The 23,589-nt window shown below is 40.1% G+C and overlaps 1 protein-coding gene across 1 annotated transcript in view; it reads right to left on the bottom strand.

Moving 5' to 3' along the window:
• Positions 1-23,589, bottom strand: part of LOC150101230 (MAM and LDL-receptor class A domain-containing protein 2-like) — a 1,363,156-nt gene that overhangs the window by 23,704 nt on the left and 1,315,863 nt on the right. The window contains exon 49 of the mRNA XM_090402193.1: positions 4,423-4,480. Coding sequence (XP_090258319.1) covers positions 4,423-4,480 — 58 coding nt within the window. The remainder of the gene's footprint in view (positions 1-4,422; positions 4,481-23,589) is intronic.

Genomic DNA, 23,589 nt, shown 5'->3' with positions numbered 1-23,589 from the left:
GAGGTTAGCTTTTTCTGTGGGTGATGCTGCAATTGACCCATCTGGGTATGATAGAGGTGGGAGTAGTGTAGGGCAAAAAGTTACGACCAATTGCCTTGGCAAGAGAACAAAAGGCATGACTGCCATTTGGACAGGCTGCAAGCTTCGTGCTTTTTGCCCATTCAAGTTCTGTTTTAGAACCATTGATAATTTTCTTGCATCTGTTTTGGGCTTCAGTATAGGTATTGAAGGAGCATGGGGTTCTTGATTTGAGCCAGTTATGGTATGCCTGATGTTTCATTTGTACAGCCTTGGCACATCTTTTGGAGAACCAGGGTTTAGACAAGGGACAGCAGTTCAGAGTAGTGTGAGGAATGTATGTTTTCATGCCAGTGAGGATTACTTTGGTGATATGTTCAGTGCATATGTTTGGACTGGAAGACGGAAACAGTAATCCAATCATGAGAATGAAGCATAGTAGTCTTGGAGATGGTCCCATTTGGCACTATTATAATGCCAAACTACTCTTGTGTGGGAGTGACTGTGTAAGAGTTATTGAATTGGAGAGGAAATCAGCACTAGGTTGTGGTCAGAATTACCTAGGGGGCTCACTACATTCAATGCATATTTGGAGGTTCATTGGTAAGAAAGAGATCTAGAGTATTTGGGGAGTGTTTCAGGTTATCTGGTATTCTGGTTAACTTTTGAACAATTTATGTAAGGTTGCTAGTGTTGGCAAATGTTTCAGCATTTGCCAACATGTCTGCAGGATCTGTAGAACTGGAAGAGGAAAGCCAATTGGTGTTATGAACATTAAAGTCACCCAGGAGGATGATTTCACTGTTACGAGAGTGAGACTGGATAAAATCGACTTTTAAGGAGAGGAAATGAAAGAGCTCAGAGTGGTTGGTGGTATTAGGAGAGTGATAGAGACAACAGATGAATTTGACTCAGTGGGGAGGGATGTTTTCTGCCAAAGAAGGTGGAAGTTGGGTGATTCTAGATTAGGTGCTCTGTGGCAGGGTATGTCATTTCATCCCGACTTTGCAAGATCTGTAAACAACTGAATATCCCCATCCAAATCTTTGCTAATATCATTAACATAGGTTAAACGGCAATGACCATAAAACAGACCCCTGAGGCACACCACTAGTAACTTTCCTCTTCCAGGATATTGATCCTCCATACACAACTTGCTGATACCTATTGGACAATCAGTCTCTGATCTAAAGCACTCACTAATCTAATATCCAACCCCATCCGCTCTAGTTGGACTATCAACTTATCATTCGGTAATCTATCAAAAGCCTTTGCAAAATCTGTGGTGTTTCAATTATTAAAGGTGTGCTGGATGAGAGGATGCACAAAGTATGTTTTACTGGAGGCAAAATGAGCAGAGTGATTGAAGCATTAGATATGAGAAGTAAGCGAGCAAAAGAGTTGGCAGTTGTAATAGGTACAAATGACTTGACTGAGAACAAAGAATACATCAGATTGGATATCAGGAGGTTGTTGAGACAGATAAAAGAGAATAGTGTGATAGGAAAGATAGTAAGCGTGTTGCACCGTATGACAGTGGTCAGATGAAGTGGAGAGCAAGGATTGTGAACGATTACTTCACTACTTTATTAATAAATGTTTGGCTGACTGCTTTTGTATTAAATTTTGCAAGATGGGAAAATATATTCCAGTCAGTCAGGTTCATTTTCCACATAGGCATCTTTGTAAGAGGGCATGGTTCCTGTGAAGAACCATAGTGTAGATAAGAGGAAAATGATCTCTTCCATATGCTTTCATCAACATCCCTTGTGAGCAGTGGAAAAAAAGACATTGGAGCAGATGTAAGATTCATTGCTGAATAAGAGTGGGTAGGCATGTGGAAGAAGATATTTGCTCTGTTATTAACAAGGGAGAAGTTATGGTTGTCAAGCATTCGCTCAATGATATGACCTTGTCTATTTGTGTTGGTGCTATCTCCACAGAGTGCTATGTCCATCATAATGGATGATGTTAAAGTCATCCATTACGAGTATGGGCTGAGGCAGTTGCATTATGAGATTATTGAGTTCCACTTCATTTAATTCAGAACCTGGTGGTAAATATATTGAGCATACTGTGATTAGAAACCCCACAAATAGGCAAATTGCTACTGCTTCCAAGACAGTATTAAGCTGAACAGGATGGAATGGAGTATGATTGCCCATGAGAATAATCCACTGTGCAGGACCATCTCCAATTCTGTGCTTGCAAACAAGAGTGATATTCCTGATGGTAGAATCCTCACTGGATTTGAAACAAAAAGGTTTGTGTTTCTGCAGCAGGTGCTTGATGTCATTGATATTCTGGTGAAACCCTTGATGGTTCCATTATAAACATAAATTTTTCCTATTGTTCAGGATTTGTAGATGTGTCTGTTTTCTGTGAAATGGAGGACTTACTCTTGTAGGGTTTGTATTTTTCATTAGATGTTGGAAAGCATGGATGACCAGTGTCCATCTCTTCCTCTGGAAAAATATCCAATTCATCATTGGACGTGTCAGAATCACTGGGTAAGTTCCAGTTGCTTTCATGGATACTGAAGTATCCATTCTTTCTGTGGAAACATCTGATGGTTTCTCCTGAAGTGATGAACCTTGCCATATTTTTTACCCCAAGTGGGTTCTCATTGAATGGAACAATTTTTGGAGTAGGGCTGTACATCGTGCATTCGATGCACTCGGTATAGAAACATCAGAATCATAAAGTTCGGATATGGTGAAATTATGAAATGGTGGACTAGCCTTGCAAGTTTAAGTTGTTGTGGAGATTTTCTTAACTGTTATCTTCTCAGAATAAAAGGATCTCTGAGCAGGTATTGTGGTGGCTAACTTTCTTTTTGCATTCTTATATTATATATTTTGTTTTTTGTTCTTTTTTTATTTCTTTCTCATCTTTCCACTTCTGACATGCACTGGAGTATGTTGAATGATCTCCCTGACAGTTTACACAGTAGTACTTTCTTTGATTAGCCTTTCATATCTACACAGATCTGTGTGAAAGCTTTGTGTTTGCCCATAGGATACAACGATAAAACACAAAGCTTTTATGCTATGTTGCCACAGTAATCTTTTATTGTGGCACACATGTGAATGTTTAATAATGTGCTATAGGTTTTTAGCCTTTCATGGGTAGGATTCACATAAAAAAGTCTTTGATGAAGAGTTATTTTTAGGTTGTTTTATTGATTCATTCTGTGAAGTCTCAAATACTATTATTAATAACATTATTATTAATAAAAAGGTTAAAAGTTGATTTTGAGAAGTATAGAAAAAAGGACAATGTTGTCAATCATAAACATCATTGCCAATATCTTGCGATCTTTTATGATTGTATAAGCTTAATCTTTGACAGTAATTAGCAGGTTGAAAGATTAGAATGATAATTGGTTATGAGTAGAGATGCTGTATTATTATTATTATTACGTGACACCTCCAGGGAGTCCAAGGGACTCAACAAGGGAGGGCACCTACTCTACAACTCTCTGTCTCCACCACTCACAATCCACCAAGTACAACAAACCACAACTATCATCATCATCTACACCAACACCATCTACTGGCCACCACCACTGGTATTTTCACAGACAATCACAGACATCCATGCCCACAGTGGGATTTGACCCTGCAGCCTTTTGGCTAGAGAACAGGTGTTGGTGAGCTATACAATTCACCTACATCTGTAATGTGAATCCAAAAATAGCATCCTGTCCTGTCAGGTATCTTCTCCCTCCAGGAGATTGACTACCATGTGTTTCCACCATGTCCTATTCTGTGCCTCTCTGCTGCAAAATATTGCTGATGGTTGCAGGGGTCTCAACCACATCTCTAACTTCATATTGTGACATGGTGTGTTTCATGGTTGACAATGGATAAATACGTGGTGAGGCTCCGATCTCTTCCACGATCACTGGCCACAAGTCCCTTAGATGTCAGGAATGTGCCCTCGATGTGCCGCACATCTTGCTATCATATCCTTGATCAGTCAGTGTTGATTCTTCTGCTATCTTGGCCATTCCAGACTTCGTGCACATAAAGGGTGACATTCCCTATTTACAGCATTCTATATTGCTGATATCCTCACTTAGTTTAGTCCACCAGCCGAGGTGGTTTACCGGGGTGTGGCCACTGGTGTGCACTACCAACTAGCAGCAAAAATAGCATCACACTTCTTATAAAATTTTAGGCAGTGTATATTTAATGATATAGTAATTACAGAATTTTTTTGTTATTCAGTTGTATATAAAAGAAAATAAAAAGTAGGGTGCATTATAATGAATGTCACATAAAAAGCTTTTCCATCATTATATAATTCAATTATAATTATTGTTACATTAGGATATTATTTAATTTTTAAATGTTTAATTTCTTTTTTTTTCTTTTTAATTCTGCAAGTCACAAAACTTACATTGTCAAAGTTCAAGCCATAAACAGGATTATCCATTGAATGAAGAGACTGATGAGTTCTAAAAAAAAGAAAGCAAATAGAATGAAATTCGGAAAACAAAGTTTCTATTGTTTTTATTTGATAGTTTATTTTTCTTTCATATTTTAAATAACATATCTGAAGTGTATTAACTGAATATTTAATTTTTGAAAATTCAGTTTAATACAGAATTCTATTATTCATTTATTGTAACATAGTTAAAATTCATTTAAAGCTATGTTAATGAAATTATTATTATTACTAGTAGTAGTAGTAATATTATCAAGCCTCCATGGAGTCAAAGACTCATCACAGGAGGTCACACTATTACACACACACACACACACACACCTGAAATATGTTTACGTCTCCTCATTCACTACACTCTCGGGCAACATATTCCAATTGCTTACCACTCTCTCCATGCATAAACCTGCTCCTCACCCTTTTGCTCACACTTTCCTTATACGATTTCCATGGATGATCTCTTGTTCTCTCTCTCTCTCCCAGTCTTCACCCCCCCCTCCATGTGGGGCACCTGATCGTGGTGGAGGGGACCTCCCAGTGATGGTACTGGTCCGTTTCATTCTCTATCTTTTCTTTTCTTTTCTTTGCTTTTCTTTCCATATTCTTTGCTCTACTTCTCCTGAGTGTTTTTCACTATCCGGGCATCAGTATTTGGTATCAGTATTTGGTTGGGACTTTGTAAGGGCCCCTGAAACGTTTGAGAATGAAGGATTCATGCTCAAGGACTTTTTTGGTTCAGTGCCAAAGCTCCCCACCCACCACAGAGCCACACATGGATGCCCACTGACTGGAAAGCAATGACTGCGCTCAGGAGTGGAACGTCAGGGCTACCCCAGACACTATACCAGCACTACAGCAAGTCTAGGATCCTGACCCCAGACCATGGGGTGAGAGACTTACTGCAGTGTCGTTGACCCTTGCAGGCAAGTCCACTAGCCGATTGATCCTGGCTGGGCCATCCAAAACCACCTGCCTTGCCAAAGTAGTGCAAGATTACCAGGATCCCCCCTTTCCAGATGTCCATGGGTCACACATTGCAGAGCACTGGATCCCAGTGATGGTGGCAAGGCAGGTGGTTTTGGATGGCCCAGCCAGGATCAATCGGCTAGTGGACTTGCCTGCAAGGGTCAACGGCACTGCAGTAAGTCTCTCACCCCATGGTCTGGTGTCAGGATCCTAGACTTGCTGTAGTGCTGGTATAGTGTCTGGGGTAGCCCTGACATTCCACTCCTGAGCGCAGTCATTGCTTTCCAGTCAGTGGGCATCCATGTATGGCTCTGTGGTGGGTGCAGAGCTCTGGCACTGAACCAAAAAGTCCTTGAGCATGAATCTTTCATTCTCAAACGTTTCAGGGGCCCTTACAAAGTCCCAACCAAATACTGATACCATAGATACAACATATGGAAACAGAAGTAAGAAACAAAAGATATATGATACTAGTATAAATGTACCAACCTTTTTAGTCATTCATCCAATAGGGAAAATGTCACCCTTCTTTCAAAAGGGTTTAGAAGGACTGGCAGGACCTCCTAAAACTGTTAAGAAATTGTGTTCTGGTGATATCCTTATGGAAACATTGTGTCAGCAACATTCGGAGAAACTACTGAGAGCAACAACAATGGGTGGAATACAAATCACAGTAACATCTCATAAAACACTCAATTCCTGTAGAGGAGTGATATCAGAATGGGATTTCCTTGATGTTCCTGATGAGGAGATATGTTCAGAACTTAAAGATTGAGGAGTGATGGGTGTAAGATGCATCCTGGTATGTAGAGATGGTTGCTTGGTTTCAACCAAGAACATCATCCTTACTTTTGATACACCAAGCCTCCAACATCTGTAAAAGCAAGGTATCTCAGCTGTCCTGTTAGAATGTATATCCCTAACCTGTTAAGATGCTTTAAATATCAGAGATATGGACATGCCCAAACTGCTTGTCAAGGTTCTACTACCTGTGCCCAGTGTGGTAGTAAAGAGCATGATAACAAATCTTGCTGTGCAAAAAAAGCTAAATGCGTCAACTGTCAGGCAGATCATCCAGCTTACCCTCATGCATTACAGAAGTGGAAAGATGAAAAAGAGATGCAAAAAATTAAGACAGAACAAAACATATATCAGAATACAAAAAGAAAGTTAGCCACCATCACACCTGCTCAGAGATCCCTGTATATTGAGAAGGTAACAATTAAGAACATGCCAACAGCAACTCAAATCTGTATGTCTGTTCCACCATCTGATAATTTCACCATACCTGCACCTTATGATCACGAGTGCTTCTCTGTTGAGTACATCAATTACATGACCTATGGCCTTACTCCCGAGAGTAATGGCCCCATTCGATGAAAACCCACTTGTCAAAAAAAATTATGGCAAAGGTATCACTTAAAGATAAACCACCAGACACTTCCACAGAAACAATGGATACTTCGGTATCCACTGAAAGTAAACTAAACTTACCAGCTGACCCTAACACATCAGACATATTGAATACTCTAACAGAGGAAGAGATGGACACTGGCTGTCCATACCTCCCCAAAACAATTGATAAATATAAATCTGACAAAGGTAAGCCCTCAAACTCCCAAAAACCAGACAAGTCTATAAAACCAAAACAATAGGAAAATTTTTAAAATGGAACTGTCATGGATTTCACCAGAATATCGATGATATCAAGATTTTGTTGCAGAAATACAAATCTTTCTGTTTCTGTCTACAGGAAACGTACTTAAGACCCAATGAGGATCCTACCCTTAGGAATTTCACTGTTGTACACAAGGACAGAACTGGAGGTATAATTCGCCCACCGATTAGAGGTCCCTCGACACTTCTGCACATCTCAGAAAAAGGAGAACCCATTCCGATAATGGGATAATCAGTCCGTATTGTGGGATGAGTTGTTTATTATTACTGGTCGGAAAATTAACTTCTCTTTTATGATTATTGTAGTTAACTATGTTGCTTGTATAACAGCTGGAAATTTTACCTATAAAGCACGTAATTTCGCGTGTTGGCGACCAATTTGGACATCCTTCATTTCTTTCTCTCCTTCAGCATGAATCGACTATTCTTGGAAAGATGCGAAGCAGGGACCTACAAACAGTGGGCGAATTATAGTCCTGCTCATGGAGGAGTAGCTATCCTAGTGGGCAGTCATATTCCTTTCCATCATGTCCAACTCAATACTGCTCTGGAAGAAGTAGCGATTCACCTCTCCATGGGATTTCTTATTACAGTATGTTCAATTTATTTACCACTGAGTGCTGAGTTAAATGAATTTGATCTTGATAACCTTATCTCGCAACTGGCTGAACCCATACTTTTGATGGATGACTTTAATGGTTACAATACTCTGTGGGGTAGTGCCAACACTAATAGATGAGGTCGAACCATTGAAAGAATCCTTGATAATAATAACCTCTCTCTTTTAAATAATAAACTCAATACTTTCTTCCATATGCCTATGTGTTCATATTCTGCAATTGATCTTACAATCTGCTCCCCTTCCATTCTTCCACTGCTCACATGGGACGTCAAAGAGAACATATATGGAAGCAATCACTTTCCTGTTCTTTGCACAATGTCGTCACAGGAACCATGTTCACCCACACGGATATCTATGCGGAAATGGACCAAGCTGACTGGAACATTTTTTCTCATCTTGCAAAATTTAATGCTGATACCATCAGTCAAACACCTATCAATGAAGTGGTCAAGTACATAGCAGAGTGCATTGTCCAGGCAGCAACAGCCTCCATACTGAGAACATCATCCACTCTGTCCAAAGCCTTCGTGGAACCCAGAATATGAGACAGTCAAAAAAGATCAACAGAGAGCATGGAGTATATTTTGTAGATACCCAATCACATCAAACTTTATAGCTTTCAAGCATGTTTGAGCCAAAGCACCTTATGTGAGACATCAGAGTCACAAACAATCATGGATCTAATTTACTACATCAATTAATCAAATGACCAGTACAAAAATATGGGATATAATCCAGAAAATGAAAGCAGATATAGAACATTATTTGTCTACCTTACACCATAATGGAAGCATTATTGCTTCAACACTTTGGGAGAAAATTTTGCCAGAATCTCAGCAACAGCTTGAATTTTTAATACTGAAAGAGCAGCCAGAGAAACAAAAACTAAATTTTTCTAGCAACATTGTTGAATCCTACAATCACCATTTGTTAAGGAGAAATTAAAAAGAACTCTCCTACTATTTCATCCTAGTGCAGTAGGGCCTGATTACATCCATTACAAAATGATAAAATACTTACCATCATCTTCTATGGGTCTCCTTCTCTTATTATACAATAGAATACTTACAGAGGAAGAGTTTTCAAGTTCTTGGCATAAGTCAATTGTCATTGCTATCCCAAAACCAGGAAAAGATCCAACACAAGCAAATAATTATCGACTCATTGCTCTGATCAGCTGGCTTTTAAGATACTAGAGAAAATACTAGACCATTTTGTTCATTTAGAAACTTGTATAAAAGATACATTTCTGAAGCAAGAACACCTTGTTTCAGTTTTCTTTTACATGGACATAGCATATGACATTTATTTAGCATATGACTTTTTATTTATTAAAAACTTGCTACTAAAATTAACTCAATCACTGAACAGCTTCCTTCCACTGTAGATAATTCTCTATATGTTGAAACTTCCCAATTTACTGCTATTCTTGTAACATGAGGGTAATTGAAAGCCAACTTCAGTAATCAATTGATCATATTTCTCTGTGGGCTCTTAATAATAGGTTTACGATTACAACAGAAAAAAGTGTCTGTGTACACTTCTGTCGAAAATGCACTCGTCACCCACATCCTGAATTAAGAATCGGACACACTGTTATTCCAGTAGCTACAGAAGCCAAGTTTTGGGGACTCATCTTTGACAGAAAACTTACATTTCTAGCACACATTCATCAACTAAGAGAAAACTGAGTTGAATCTCCTTTGCACTCTATCCTCTGCCAAGTGGGGTATGATGGAGCTTCATTGCTCTATCTTTATCGTGCACTTATACGTTCAAAGATGGATTATGGGACTCAAGTCTATGGTTCTGCAAGATAGAGTAACCTGCGACAGTTGGATTCCATCCATCATCAGGGTATATGGATAGCTACTGGTGCCCTTTGCACATTACCCACTCAAAGTCTTTATGTTGAAGCAAATGAATATCACTTTGATGGAAACAGTTGTCTCTTAATTATGCCCTAAAGATAAAGTCACTCCCAGATCATCCTACATGGACTAGTGTCTTTTCTCTGCGTTAGGAAGCTGAATATCACACATTTCAAACTGCTATACATCCTTTTGGGATGCGTGTTAAAAAGACCGTGTAAGCTGTTGATATGAATGTTGACAACATTGCCTACACTAAACATAACAGCATTCCTCCATGGCAGGTTTGTACTCCATCCTGCAACCTCTCACTTGGTCAGATACAGAAGTTCATACTCCATCATCTGTCTACCTGCAATTGTTTAATGCACACAGAGCAGCACAAGCTGATTTCTTGCCCATCTATACTGATGGTTCAAGAACTGTTAGCTATGTTGGCTGTGCTGCTGTGTTTCCTGACATTATTATCTCCAACCAGATGCCACCTGATTGCATCACTTATACAGCAGAATTACATGCCATTCAGCTTGCACTTGTGCAAATAAAAGAAAACAGCCACCAAAATTGTATAATTCATACAGACTCACTGAGCTCTTTACAGGCTATCTCCTCTCCTATGTATAACCAGTTCTAGTAAGTACTTTATGAGGTGTTACGTTACATCTGTTTTAAAAAATGAAAATCCTTAATTTTGATGTTCAGTTGTGCTGGATTCCCAGCCACATTGGAATTAAGGGAAATGAGGCTGCAGCTGCTAAATCAGCTCATATTTTCTCCAGATACTGTTTGACAGTACCATATACAGACTACAGACAGTTCATAAGATCAAAGCTAATTGTTCAATGGGAGTCATCATGGCAGGAAGAATTGGCATTCTAGTCAACATATAAAGAGAAGAGAGGAAGTTTTGTTCTTGCTAGGCTCCATATAAGTCACAATCATCTTAATCATTCTTATTTCCTGAGGGCTGATGACCCTCCCATGTGTGAAAAATGCAATACACATCTCACTATTTGTCATATTCTGGTGGAGCTCCAGCACTTTACACGAGAGAGGAATGAAATTTTTACCTATTTCCCAAGCTATATACACTCAGGCAGATGCTAGCAGACTCATGCATATTGCATGATGCTTTTAATTTTTTACAAAGAATTAATTTGTACAAACACATCTAACTGTAATTTTGTTTATACTTAACTTTTGTACATATATATTATTCATTAGTTTAATTTTTGACCAATTATGTATTGCTGTTGCCTTTGATCTTGTATATTTGTGTAACTTTCTTGTAATTTTGTTAATATGTAAATACCACATTGCTAAACTTAATTTTTATGCATATGTATTGCTTAATAATTCCTTTTTGACTCTTTATGTATTGCTGTAATGACATTGGTTGTAATATTATCTATATGTAGATACCACATTCTTTGGCTTGGTTTTGTACATGCATTTTGTTTATTAACTTGTACTGTTGTCTATTTATGTACTGGTGCCTCTGCAGTAATTTTGTTTATATGTGGATACTGCATTGCTTAACTTAACTTTTGTGCATGCATATTATTTACTAGTTTATTTTTCAACTAATTATATATCGCTGTAGGACACCTTGTATATTTCTGTAACCTTGCAATTTTCTTTATGCGTAGATACCACATTGCTAAATTTAATTCTAATGAATGCATATTGTATAATAATTCCTATTATTATACAATAATAATAATTTTCAGCCTCGACCATAGATCACAAGACAATATTTTTATTTTATTTTTGTAATTTGGTACATCTGTCATAAGCATCCATGTGAAATTGCAAGTCATTCTATCAAGTAGTTTGTTTTATACAGCTGTCTGAAGCAAAACTGTTGTCTGTATCCCTTGAAATGGATAAAATTGAGTAGCATGTGGTTATAAAATTCTTTCTAAATGAAGGTTTAACACCAAATGAAATTCATTCGAAGTTCATAAAGGTTTATGGGCACTATTCTCCTTCGTTTTCGACAATTAAGAAATGGCTGCTGAGTTTAAACATGGCTGTATCAGTCTTGAAGATGATCCACATGAAGGATGTCCAAAAAGTGTAACAACAGCAAAAATCATTGATCAATTCGGCAGATCAGAATCGACCGCTTCCCCATGAAATACTTAGAGACCGGAGACGACGTGCTCACACAGACATTTAGCAAGTGGGGGAAAGTGAGCAACATTAAGAAGAGCGTTTCCAAGGAAGATCCCGCTTGGTACTCTGGCGAGGTAACTTTTACCATGGACATGCGGCAACCAGTGCCCAACCTTGTCAACATCGGCACGTCGCGTGTCATGGTAAACTACCCCAGGGTACAGAGGCAATGCTTGCGATGTGGCTCGATCGAACATCTGGGGAGTGACTGCCCCGAGCCAAGCGCTTCAACTGCATCGGCATCGGGCACATCTCTAACCAGTGCCCACACCCCTGCCGTAAATGCTCTGCCAAGGACCACAAAGTAACATCTTGTCCTCTAAAAACATTTGCAGAGCAGGCAGGGGCGGCCATTGAGGCACTTTCTTCGCAGCCTGCCCGAGACGCTGCATTTCCAGATCTACCTACCAACAGCGGGGAGAAGAAGTTTACCCAGACCATCTTGGGTAAAATACCGAAGCGTCAATCTGCAGCAACACCAGCAGAAGGAACTGTTTCCTCCCCAGCAACAACATCCACCGAGGAAACAGTCCCCCCCCCCCCCCCGGCCACTTCCACCATTTTACAACGTACACCGGAAAAACAACATCCATCCGAGGGTAATATGGATGAAGTTATGGATAGCACTATACCAGCTATCCCCCCCCCTCAACAACACCAGAGGAAGCTTCGTCCGTCGACGCTTCAGAGACTTCCCCTGCAGTAGCTAGCATCCCTCTCCCTGCAGTGAAAGAGGGGGCACAAGACCTTCCACCTTCGAAAGAACCCCCTAAGAAAAGGAAGGTAGCGGCTTCCCCTAAACTTGAAAAAAAACATTGAAGCCGCTCCAAGAGGAGTACGGACTCCACAACATTGGAGTCCAAAATGGAGGTGGAAACCTCCTCTTACCGTTCCAGCATAAATCAAAAAATAAAGAAACTAACTGGCTCCCATTTCAACCTATATAACTACGAGACAGACCGAAACAAGATCATCAGCTTTAAATTCAAGAACATTCACCACGAGTTTGAGGTTCTCTCGAGCTTGTGCGATAAACTGGAAGCCGGTCTGCAGGAAGCGGGATATTCTACCTCCCCCCTACAGATCGACAGCTTAATCCAATATGTAAGACAGCTACATATTAAAGATCTAGGCCGGATATAAAAACATCAGAATGCCGCCATCCCCCTTTTGTGTTGCCTCTCTCAACATCCGAGGGCTCCGTTCACCATCAAAACAAGAGGAGATGTGGAAGCTTATGCTAGCTTTTAACATCCGGCTCTTGTTCCTGCAAGAAACACATTTCTTTCATTACAAAGATATGCAGGAACTGAGCCATAAGTACCCCGTCACATCTTTTTGGAGCTTCGGCACACATAACAGCACCGGGGTACTTATGCTAGCCCCCTCCACGGAGCCTTCCATAACATCCAGAGGGATACAGAAGGGAGAGTCCTTGCCATCGACTGGAAGTACCGGGGCTGTATTACTAGATACATTAACATCTACGCTCCGGCAAATGGAACATTAAGACCAGCATTCTTCCAGTCGCTTCATAACTATTTGTACGGCGCCAACACATCATCTTGATGGGGGACTTTAACTGTGTGGCGGACCCGGCCTACGATAAAGTAGGGGGAAATCCGAATACAGGTACTGCTGGCTACAGACATCTGGAAACCCACATCAGGAATGAATCTCCAGTTGTCGGATATCTGGAGGGCTCACAACCCCTACTGTCGGGATTATACCTGGACAGGCCAAGGCATCGGCACACGGATCGATCGCTTCTACTTGTCATCATCCCTTGTCTCCAGAGCCGAAGCTATAAGGCACATTCCACTTAATTCTACCATCTCAGACCACAAATTAGTCGTGCTCAGTTACCATCCATTAGAAGCAGTAGATGTTGGTTCGGGCCCCTGGAAGTTCCCGTCTGAGAACAGGACTTCCCGTCCCTGTTCTCAGCCAAGCTTAACCAACTGTGCTCCACCTGGTGCACCGCTGGCTGGGACTGGGATGCCTGGGCACGACTAAAACTTAACATCAAAGAAAATATGATAAAATGGGGCCAGGAATGTGCCTTCCTCAGAAGAGCTCGGCTCCGTGACCTTTACAAGGAGAGGAGCTGGTTCGTGGCCAGCCAACGCCAAGGCTTTCCATGTCACAATGTCATCCGTGACATTAATCTCGACATTGAATCGGAGAGACAGAAGCAGGTGGAAGAAAAGAACATTAAGATCCGTCTCCACCTCCGCTCGGAAGACAGGCAATCGGCCGCCTTTTATAACAGGTGTTACGTCAACTTCCGGCAGGAGTGAACTATTACTACCATCAAAGAAGGTGGGTGTGATCACACCACAACATCTAACATCTGAACGCCTTCTGGGGGTACTACAGTCAACTTTATCAAGATAACAGTGCCCCCCCAGGATTACTCCTGTTGGAACATTGACTCCTTCCCTGCGCACATCCAAGCAGGGTTGGATGTACCATTTACTGCGACCGAAATAACATCAGCCTTCAAACGGTGCTGTACAAAGAAAGCGCCTGGGCCAGACAGCTTAAGCACAGAACTCTACCGAGAGGCCTGGGACCACATCCTCCCCATTCTCGTGGCAATCTTCAACTCTTTCCTTACCACCGGAAACATGCCACGGGAATTTCTGGAATGCCATACCGTCTTCATCCCGAAGACCAACAAGGACCCTTCCATCATCAAGAACTAGCGTCCCATCAGTCTGTTGAACACGGATTACAAGATCCTCACCCGTGTTCTCAACAACAGACTGAAAATCGGGATGAGGTACATCATCAAAAGCACACAAGTGTATGGTGTTCTTGGTCGATCGATGGAGTTCAATCTCATCCTTATCAGAGAAGTGCTACGACTGGTTAACATCAAACAGTACTCTATGGCATTGTTGACAATTGATCTCAACTGAGCGTTCGACAGTGTCCGGCATTCCTTTCTCTTCAACATCCTAGAGAAAGTCGGGGTCAGCAGTGGACTCCTCAACATCATCAGAGGAGGCTACAACAACAGCTCTACTTGCCTCCTCATCAATGGACACCTATCTGACCCCATTACCATCCAGAAAGGGGTCAAACAAGGGTGTCCCCTCAGTCCGCTGCTCTTTGCTCTAGCCCTTGAACTATTCCTATGGGCTGTGAACAACTCTCATGCGGTTAGAGGAATTCCACTTCCTCTCACCATGGATGATGCCAAGGTAATCGCCTATGCAGATGACGTGGTGGGCACTCTTAGGGACAACAACTCCGTACTTAATTTCTTTAACATCCTCAAGAAGTTTAAAGTGTCGGGGCTAACATCCAACCCCGACAAAACCAAGATCAAGTTGTATGGAGTCTGGGACCTGCACAGCATCCCTGCAGGCCTCGTCCCTACTGCCGACCCCCTCACCATCCTGGGGGTCCCGTTTGAAGAACAGCCCGTGCTCAACATCGAACATCTCGACAACAACACCGTCGAGAAACTCAAGGATTGGAAAAATGGACAGCTGTCACTCTCCTCCAGGGCTAGTGTCATCAAAACCATCGTATGCCCTGTGCTTCAGCACGTCCTGAACATCACCAACATCAGCGAGGATCAGGAAATCCAGCTCTACAGGAAATCCCTGAAGTTCTTCTGGGGCAATCTACGACAGGAAGTTGGTCTGAACATCCTTCAACTTCTGGAGAAGCGGGGGGGGGGGCTTCGGCCTCCCCTCCTTTAACATCAGATACCTAAGTAATGCTGCGTTCCATCTAAACAGGGTACTGCAGACTACACATCCCTGCAGCTATCCTGTGCGGTATTTCTTAGGTCACAAGCTTCTCCTTTTTGGGATCCAAGTCCATCAGGGTCCCAAGGCGGACATTGTTCCAGAAGACTACAACAGACTGTGCCAGCTTATACAACAACTCCGCTCGTCGGGTGTGAACATCGGCGTGATCCGGAACAGTTCCACATGGTACGAACACTTCTTTAACATCCTTCGTACCGATGTTCCGGATCTGGAGATCAATAGCAACGAGATCCTCTTCGGCCACCTCTCCAAACATCGAGGCTACCCATCGAGAAAGGACCTGGCATGGAGGATTGCGTACGGACACCTTCCAGTGAACATCAACATCTGGCAGTTCCACAACACCCGGAACCCCCTTTTGTGACTTCTGCCGGAGCCTGGACACCGTGGAGCATGCCTTCTACCGGTGTCCCATTTCCATCTACATCTGGAGGAGGTTAAGCGTCGAGCTCCACATCCCTCTCCTACTGCAGGAGCAAGTCATCTTCCTGCAGTTTGTTCCCCCAGCCAACAACAAGCAGAAGTTAGTGGTATTTATAATTAATGAGCTCAAATACCACATCTGGAAGGTAAGAAAGAAATTTTCTAATCCTACTAATCCTCCCAATCTGTTGGATCTCTCTAGAATCGTCCTTTACAAGTTCTACGGTTCCTTAAGGAGGTTTTTACATCTCGAAAGGGAGGCTCTGGGGGACACCACATTTAAGATCAAGTGGTGTTCACCTCCAATCCTGTGCAGTGTCAGACATAACATCATCAAGTTCTGCCTGCTGTTGCTTTAAGATCTCCATCTGCAGCAGCAGCTCCACTCTGAGTCATTTCCTTGGTCTCTGCGTCCCCCCTGAGGTCTGTTCTGTTCCCTGGTCTCCCATGGAGGTAGTTCGGAGGAAAAACCCAGGCAGCGCAGGCCTACTCGAGGCGGGCTGCCCTGATGGGGCGGGTCACCTGGGCACTGGCTACCTCCGTGGTCTTTTCGATCTTATGAGCCAGGACCGTCGGGGTGAAAGAGTATCATCTGATAGCGTGGAGCTAGCAGGATGTATAATATGAGCTGAGGCCTACATTTCCTCCGAAATTTAGTAAAGAGAAAGAAGGGAAAGGAAGTGACAACCTCGCTGTCACTTCCTTTCCCTTCTTTCTCTTTACTAATGGGGCACTCTGACTCCGACTTTTTTTTCGTAGGCCAATGATGAGTTTCCCTCACTTTCACCCCGAAACTAGTCTAGGTAGTAGCCCTTCCCTTAATGCATAACATTAGACATATCTGCAAGGAGATGTGTTTTGCATTATAGGAGATACTGAGATAGGAGTGTTGGTAGCTTGCTCCTCCTTTGCAATGAGTTGCCCTGGTGTTGTACCACCTTAACCCAGTCCTGAAGATACTTTCAGGCGCAAACTTTGTTTGCTCACACTTGGATAAAGGATTAAACTAATTTTATTATAATTTTAGCAGGAGACTTTTTAGCAAGAACTGGAAACACGGAAATTAATAATAATATAGGAATACATGGAGAACATACTCTAAACAGGAATGGTAAAAAATTGATTGACTTTGTAGTTTATATTAACCTAAAAATAATGAATTCCTTCTATAAACATAAAGACATACATAAATATACTTTGGCAGCAAGAGGATGGAAATCAATATTAGATTATTTCATATTAAATGAAAAAACAAAATTTTCACTAGATGTTAGCGTTCACAGAGGATATGAAATAAGCAGTGACCACTTCATTGTTAAAATAAAATTAAGATTACCACCTAAATGGCTACAAGTAACAAAAACAGAAAGAAAATTTGAAACATTTGTTTATAAAACTAGACTACTGAATGACACAAATGTACAATGGCTATATCTTTTAGGAGAATAATAGCTTCATCTCTTCATTCTCAGTTACCGTATTGTAGTGCCAATGTGCACGTGCCTTTTTTTTATAAGTTCCTTTTGAAAATGGCAACGTAACATTGCCGAAATATCGGAAATATTTATTAAAGTGTAATTTAATTTATATTCATATTTACGTTGTTCAATTCCTTAAGTAATTTAATAATGCATAACTAACGTATAAGCCTGTCTACGAGAATGGCTATATGAACAAAGAATTAACCAATATCTAGATAAAATAAAACAAAATGAAGAAATAGAAATAGAATGGCTCAATATAAAAATGATACTAAATGCAGCAGCAAATGAAAGCTTAGGAAAGACACCAAATAATTCAATAAAAGGAATAAAACTGAAGATCTGGGATGATACAATCACAGAAACAATCAAAAAGAAAAAAGAAGCCTATCAGAAATGGTTAAGAAGTAAAAGATTAGAAGATGAAATAGAATATAAAAGAATAAGAGCCATAGCTAAAAGAGAAGTCAGAAAAAGACATAGAGAATCACGGAACAAATTTGTTTCTAATTTAGAATATGATTTATATAAAATAAGACCCAATGTATATAAGATTTTGAAACACTTAAATGCAGATACCAAAGCAAACATAAAATTAAACATGGAATTGAAATTAGAAGAATTTCTAAATTACTACACAGAATTGTGGACAGACAAATATTTTAAAAAAGACAACTGGCAAACAATTAAGGAAAATGAAAAGAATTAGAAATCAGTCTGAAAGAAACAAGAAACGGAAAATCACTTGGAGAAGATAAGCTAGGTTCAGAACTATATAAATACACAGGAACAAGATTCAAAGAAAGACTCATTACTTTTAAAATAAAATTTATTCAACTGGTATCCCCCCACTAGAATGGAAAAAAGCAATTGTGATTCCTATCTTTTAAAAAAAGGTAATAGAGATGACCCTAAAAACTATAGAGGTATCAGTATACTAAATTCCTGTTACAAAATATTATTATTATTACCTCAAGACCTCATGGAGTCAAAGACTCATCTGGAGGTCCTTTTATCACACACACATCTCATCATACCGTGTCTTAAACACATTCAAACTCCTTGCAGACACCACACTCTCAGACAAAGCATTCCAATTATTCACAACTCTGCATGAAAAAAACCTGCCTCTCACTCCCCTATTCACACCCTCTTTATACAGTTTCCAGGGATGACCTTTGGTTCTCCCCTGATCTCCCACTATTTTCTGTAGAACTTCTCCAGCATTGATCCTATAACAACTCCTCTTTCTCCTGTCCACCAGACTCTGCAAATTACATCTTCTCAATCTTTCCTTATACTCGACATTACAGAGGTCAGAAACTACCTTAGTCACGAGCTATCATATACGAGAGAGATAAACCAAGGGGTCCGACAGGGATGTCCCTTCTCAGCAACTCTTTTTAATATTTACTTAAATGAAATAATAATAAAATGGAATAAAAATTTACATCAAGGAATTAAACTTTCTCCTACAGTGAACTTAAACACTCTCCTTTTTGCCGACGACCAAATAATAATTACAAATTCTGAAGATAACTTACAGAAAGCAATTTTAGATCTAAATGAGATAGCCAAAGATTATGGTATGATAATATCAACGGAAAAATCAAAAACTATGGCCTTTAAAGGACAAGATCCAGCAAGAACTAAAATAGTAATAGATAACAAGATCTTAGAACAGGTGAATTCATTTAACTTCCTAGGATGTATGATCATATATGAAAATGAAAAAGATATAAACGTAAAAATTGCAAAATATTTAAAAATAACAGGTGTAATTAACTCTATATTTAAACCAAACCTACTTCAAAAACAAACCAGACTAAAAGTATACAATACATTAGCCCTACCAGTTTTAATGTATAGAAGCAAAATCTGGTCAATAAAATAAAAAGATAAAGATTAATAACAGCAGAAATGAAGTTTATGAGAAAAACTGCAAAGTATACCCTATTTGATCACAAAAGAAACGAAGAAATTATTATTATTATTATTATTATTATTATTATTATTATTATTATTATTATTCAGGCCTCCAAGGAGTCAAAAGACTCATCGAGGGAGGTCCTTCCTAAGACATAAAGTCTGTCAAGACTCATCGAGGGGAGGTCCCCCCCTGAGAAACACAAAGTTTATCATACCATTCTTTAAACTCACTGACCGTTCTCGCTCCCACCACTCCATCAGGCAATGCATTCCACGGCTCAACCACCCTCCACACAAAGAAACCACTCCTTACCCTCTTGCTCGCAGTTTCCTTTCGTAACTTCCAGGGATGGCCTCTTGTCATCACTCCTTCCCGCTGATCAACCAAGCGAAAGAACTCCCCAGTGTCAACCCTGTAACAACCTCTCAACAGTTTAAAAGTCTCAATCATATCACCTCTCCTTCTTCTATCCACCAAACTCTGCAGTCCACATTCTCTCAGCCGATCCTCATAACTATCCTTGTACAGTCCTGAAACCATCTTTGTCATCCGTCTTTGTATCCTTTCCACAGTTAATTTATCCCCTTCAAATCCTGGGGACCAAATCTGAGAACAATAGTCCAAGTGTGGTCTGATCAGAGACTTATACAATGGAATGATAACCCTCTTATCTCTGCAGGTCAGTGTCCTTCTCATAATAGCAGCAATCCTCTGTGTTACCTTCACCACCTTTGCAATATGTCCCCTAAACTTCAGGTTTCTATCAATCATCAACCCCAGATCTCTTGTCTCCCCTACTTCCTCCAGTATAATTCCTCCCATAGAGTATGCAGCATCCCATCGATGTTTCCCAAACCTCAAGACCTTACATTTTGCTGCATTAAACTGACACCCCCATTCATTTGCCCATCTATCTAGCTTATTTAAATCCTCTTGCAGGGCTACCACATCTGCGCTATTACTAATAATCCTTCCCAGCTTCGCATCATCTGTAAACAACTGAATATCCCCCTGCAATCCACTGGCTATGTCATTGATATAAAGGTTAAACAATATAGGTCCTAGTACTGAGCCCTGTGGGACCCCACTTGTAACCCTCTGCCTCCTGGAAACTGCTCCACCATACACAACTCTCTGATACCTATCAGACAGCCAATCCTGAATCCAGTTGACCAATCTGACATCCAGACCCATGTGCTGCAACTTAAATATCAGCTTATCATGTGGCACCCTGTCAAATGCCTTCGCCAAGTCTAAGAAAATTGCAGTATATGCCTTTCCCTCATCTAATGCTCTTGTAACTTTATTATAAAAGGCTAGCATATTGCTAAAACAAGAGCGTCCTTTCACAAATCCATGTTGATTCTCACAGATAACATTACCCTCATCTGCCCAATGCTGTACACGGTCCCTCACTACTTTCTCCAAGATCTTAACAACTACTGATGACACACAGACTGGCCTATAATTAGACACTTCCAGTCTGTTACCACCCTTATGCAATGGCACTATCTTACCTTCCTTCCATTCCCTGGGCACCTTTGCCAAAGCCAGACTTTCATTGAAAAGCCACATTAAGGGTATTGTCAATTCCCTAGCACATTCTCTCAAAACTCGTGGCAAAATACCATCCAGTCCCACAGCTTTACTGACATCCAGAGTACTCAGTATCTGAAACACACTCTCCTCCTGTACCTCCGGACCTCGTACCAGTCCTATCCCTCTAGCATTAAAACTGACTCCTCTAGGATGAAAATTATGAAAGAATTAAACCAAGAACCAGTAACAGAAAAAATTAAAAAATATAATGGATGGAACACGCTCAAAGAATGAAAACAGAAAGATTACCAAAACAAGCCTTAAAGTACAAGCCATTAGGAAAAAGAAAACCAGGACGTCCTCTTAAATGATTCAGCAATGACTTCTAAGGCTGGAAAAGGCCATTCTAGGCCTAAATCCTTGATACGTATGATGATGATGATGATGACTTATGCACTACAACAAGGTGACGAATACCTTGGACAGAGGAGATGAATATACACAGTGGTGTGCTTGGATTTTGCAAAGGCTTTTGATAGACTGCCACCTGACAAGCTCTTAATAAATTGAAACATATGGGATTGGATAACAGACATCTGTTTTGGATCAGCGACTGGCTGTCAGATAGGTATCAGAAAGTTGTATATGGGGGTGCAGTCTCGAAAGAGAAAGGTCACCAGTAGTCTGCCACAGGGGTCAGTTTTGGGGTCATTGTTGTTCACTTTGTATGTTAACGATATTGGGTTGGATTTAACTAGTGATATCCAGTTGTTGGCAGAAGATGCAAAACTGGGGAGAGCAATGCACGGTCAGGCTGATGTTAATGCCTTACAAGAGGACTTGAATAGATTGCATGAATGAGCAGGTAAGTGGAACTATCAGTTCAATGTTGCCAAGTGTAAGATTTTGAGATTTGGTAAGCAACGATAGGATGCAAAGTATATACTTGGTGGGGAAACTTTAACAGAAGTAGAGGAGATGAGTAATCTAAGAGTGATGGTGGACAAGGACCTGAAATTCAGGGCCACATTGCACAAGTTGTGAAGACATCACATCAAATAATGGCAATGATGCAGGAAACCCTGACATGCAGAAATAGAAAGGTTATTTAAATTACCGTATTTTCTGGTGTATAAGACGCACTTTTTTACCTTAAAAATTCATCTTAAAAATGGGGTGCGTCTTATATAATGAAGGTAAAGATTGTTTCCTCTTTTCAAAGTCATACACACTCCCTTTTATGTTCCAAGACCTTTGTAGGCGGTTAATGGTGCAATCAAATTGATGCGTAACCTTCACGTGACTTCTAGTGCGTCATTGGCTAAGAATCGGGGAGCCCCTATTCAAGTTTCATAATATCTTATCCGAGTAATCAGTTACTGATGTTTATCAGTATTGAGTTGACGTGTTGAGATATTTTGTGTTCAGTTTGATATTTCCCAGTAAATTTTAGTGATGGAAAAAACAGGCGACATTCATATACTTCAAGTTACAAATTGCAGGTTGTAAAATATGCGGAACATGGGAATAGGGAAGCTGAAAGACATTTTGGACCTACGCCTACAGAAAAAATGATTAGAACTTGGCATGGTCAGAAGGAGATTTTGTACAATTTGCGTAAAGAAAAGCGCGTGGAACGTGGAAAAATTGCAAAGTGGCCAGAACTAGAGACTGAAATTTTGAAATGGGTTCAAGAAAATCGGCAAAATGGCATTGCCATTTCAACAAAAATGATTTGTACACATGCAGTCAAAGTAGCCTGTGAGTGTAACATTGAAGATTTTAAAGGTGGTGCGTCATGGTGTTACTGTTTAATGAAACACAGTGGACTTTGTGTGCGTACAAAAACAAAAATCAGTCAAAAAAATGCCAAAAGAATATGAAGACAAAATTATTTCTATATTATAAGAAATTAATGATGATAGAGAAGAGTCAGATGACAGTGACATGGGTTTTGCAGGTTTCTGAAAGGTCAGTTTACTATTAAAAATTACCTATTATTTTATCCATTTTTTTTTTAAAATCATTGTTTAAAGTTTAGGTTTTTTCCAGAAAATTGTATTAAATTTCTTGGGTGCATCTTATACATAGGAGCGTCTTATACACCGGAAAATACGGTACTTAAAATATAAAGAGCCAATAGGCTTCATTTCGCAATAAAAAATATCGGCGAAATAATAAAATAATAAAAAGCTTATTGGCCCTTTATATTTTAAGTAACTTAATGGGTGCACCTTTTTTTGACAACTCGTATAGCAGAGTATATGAGTTCTTTTCACTTATACCCTTTGGTATTAATTTGGTCCAGCTACTCACTGATGAAGCCTCAATAAAGGCTGAAACCGGTCTGGGTAGTGACCTCCCACCATAATGTAATAACAGCATACATTTCCTAGGAAATGTGTTTTACATTATGGAAAATACCAAGAATAGTGATCAGAACTTTATCAACTAACCATCTTTGCTGTGAGTTGCCCGAGTTTGTACTACGTACTTGGACTACTTGCATTAGCTCATGCTAGTAGTTGCCGATACTTTTATAGTTTATTTTACTATATTTGGCATGAAACTCTCTGATTCCAATCTTTGAGTTTCTTATTCGGTTTTAAAACAATGTGGGATTTAATAGCCCCTTAATTTAAATAGA

Source organism: Typopeltis vanoorti, chromosome 12, assembly GCF_054136105.1.
Source record: "Typopeltis vanoorti isolate ZY-2024b chromosome 12, IOZ_Tvanoo_1.0, whole genome shotgun sequence".
Classification (NCBI taxonomy): Eukaryota; Metazoa; Arthropoda; class Arachnida; order Uropygi; family Thelyphonidae; genus Typopeltis; species Typopeltis vanoorti.
The sequence above is the reverse complement of the archived record's forward strand: the minus strand, read 5'-3'. Positions and strand labels throughout refer to the sequence as shown.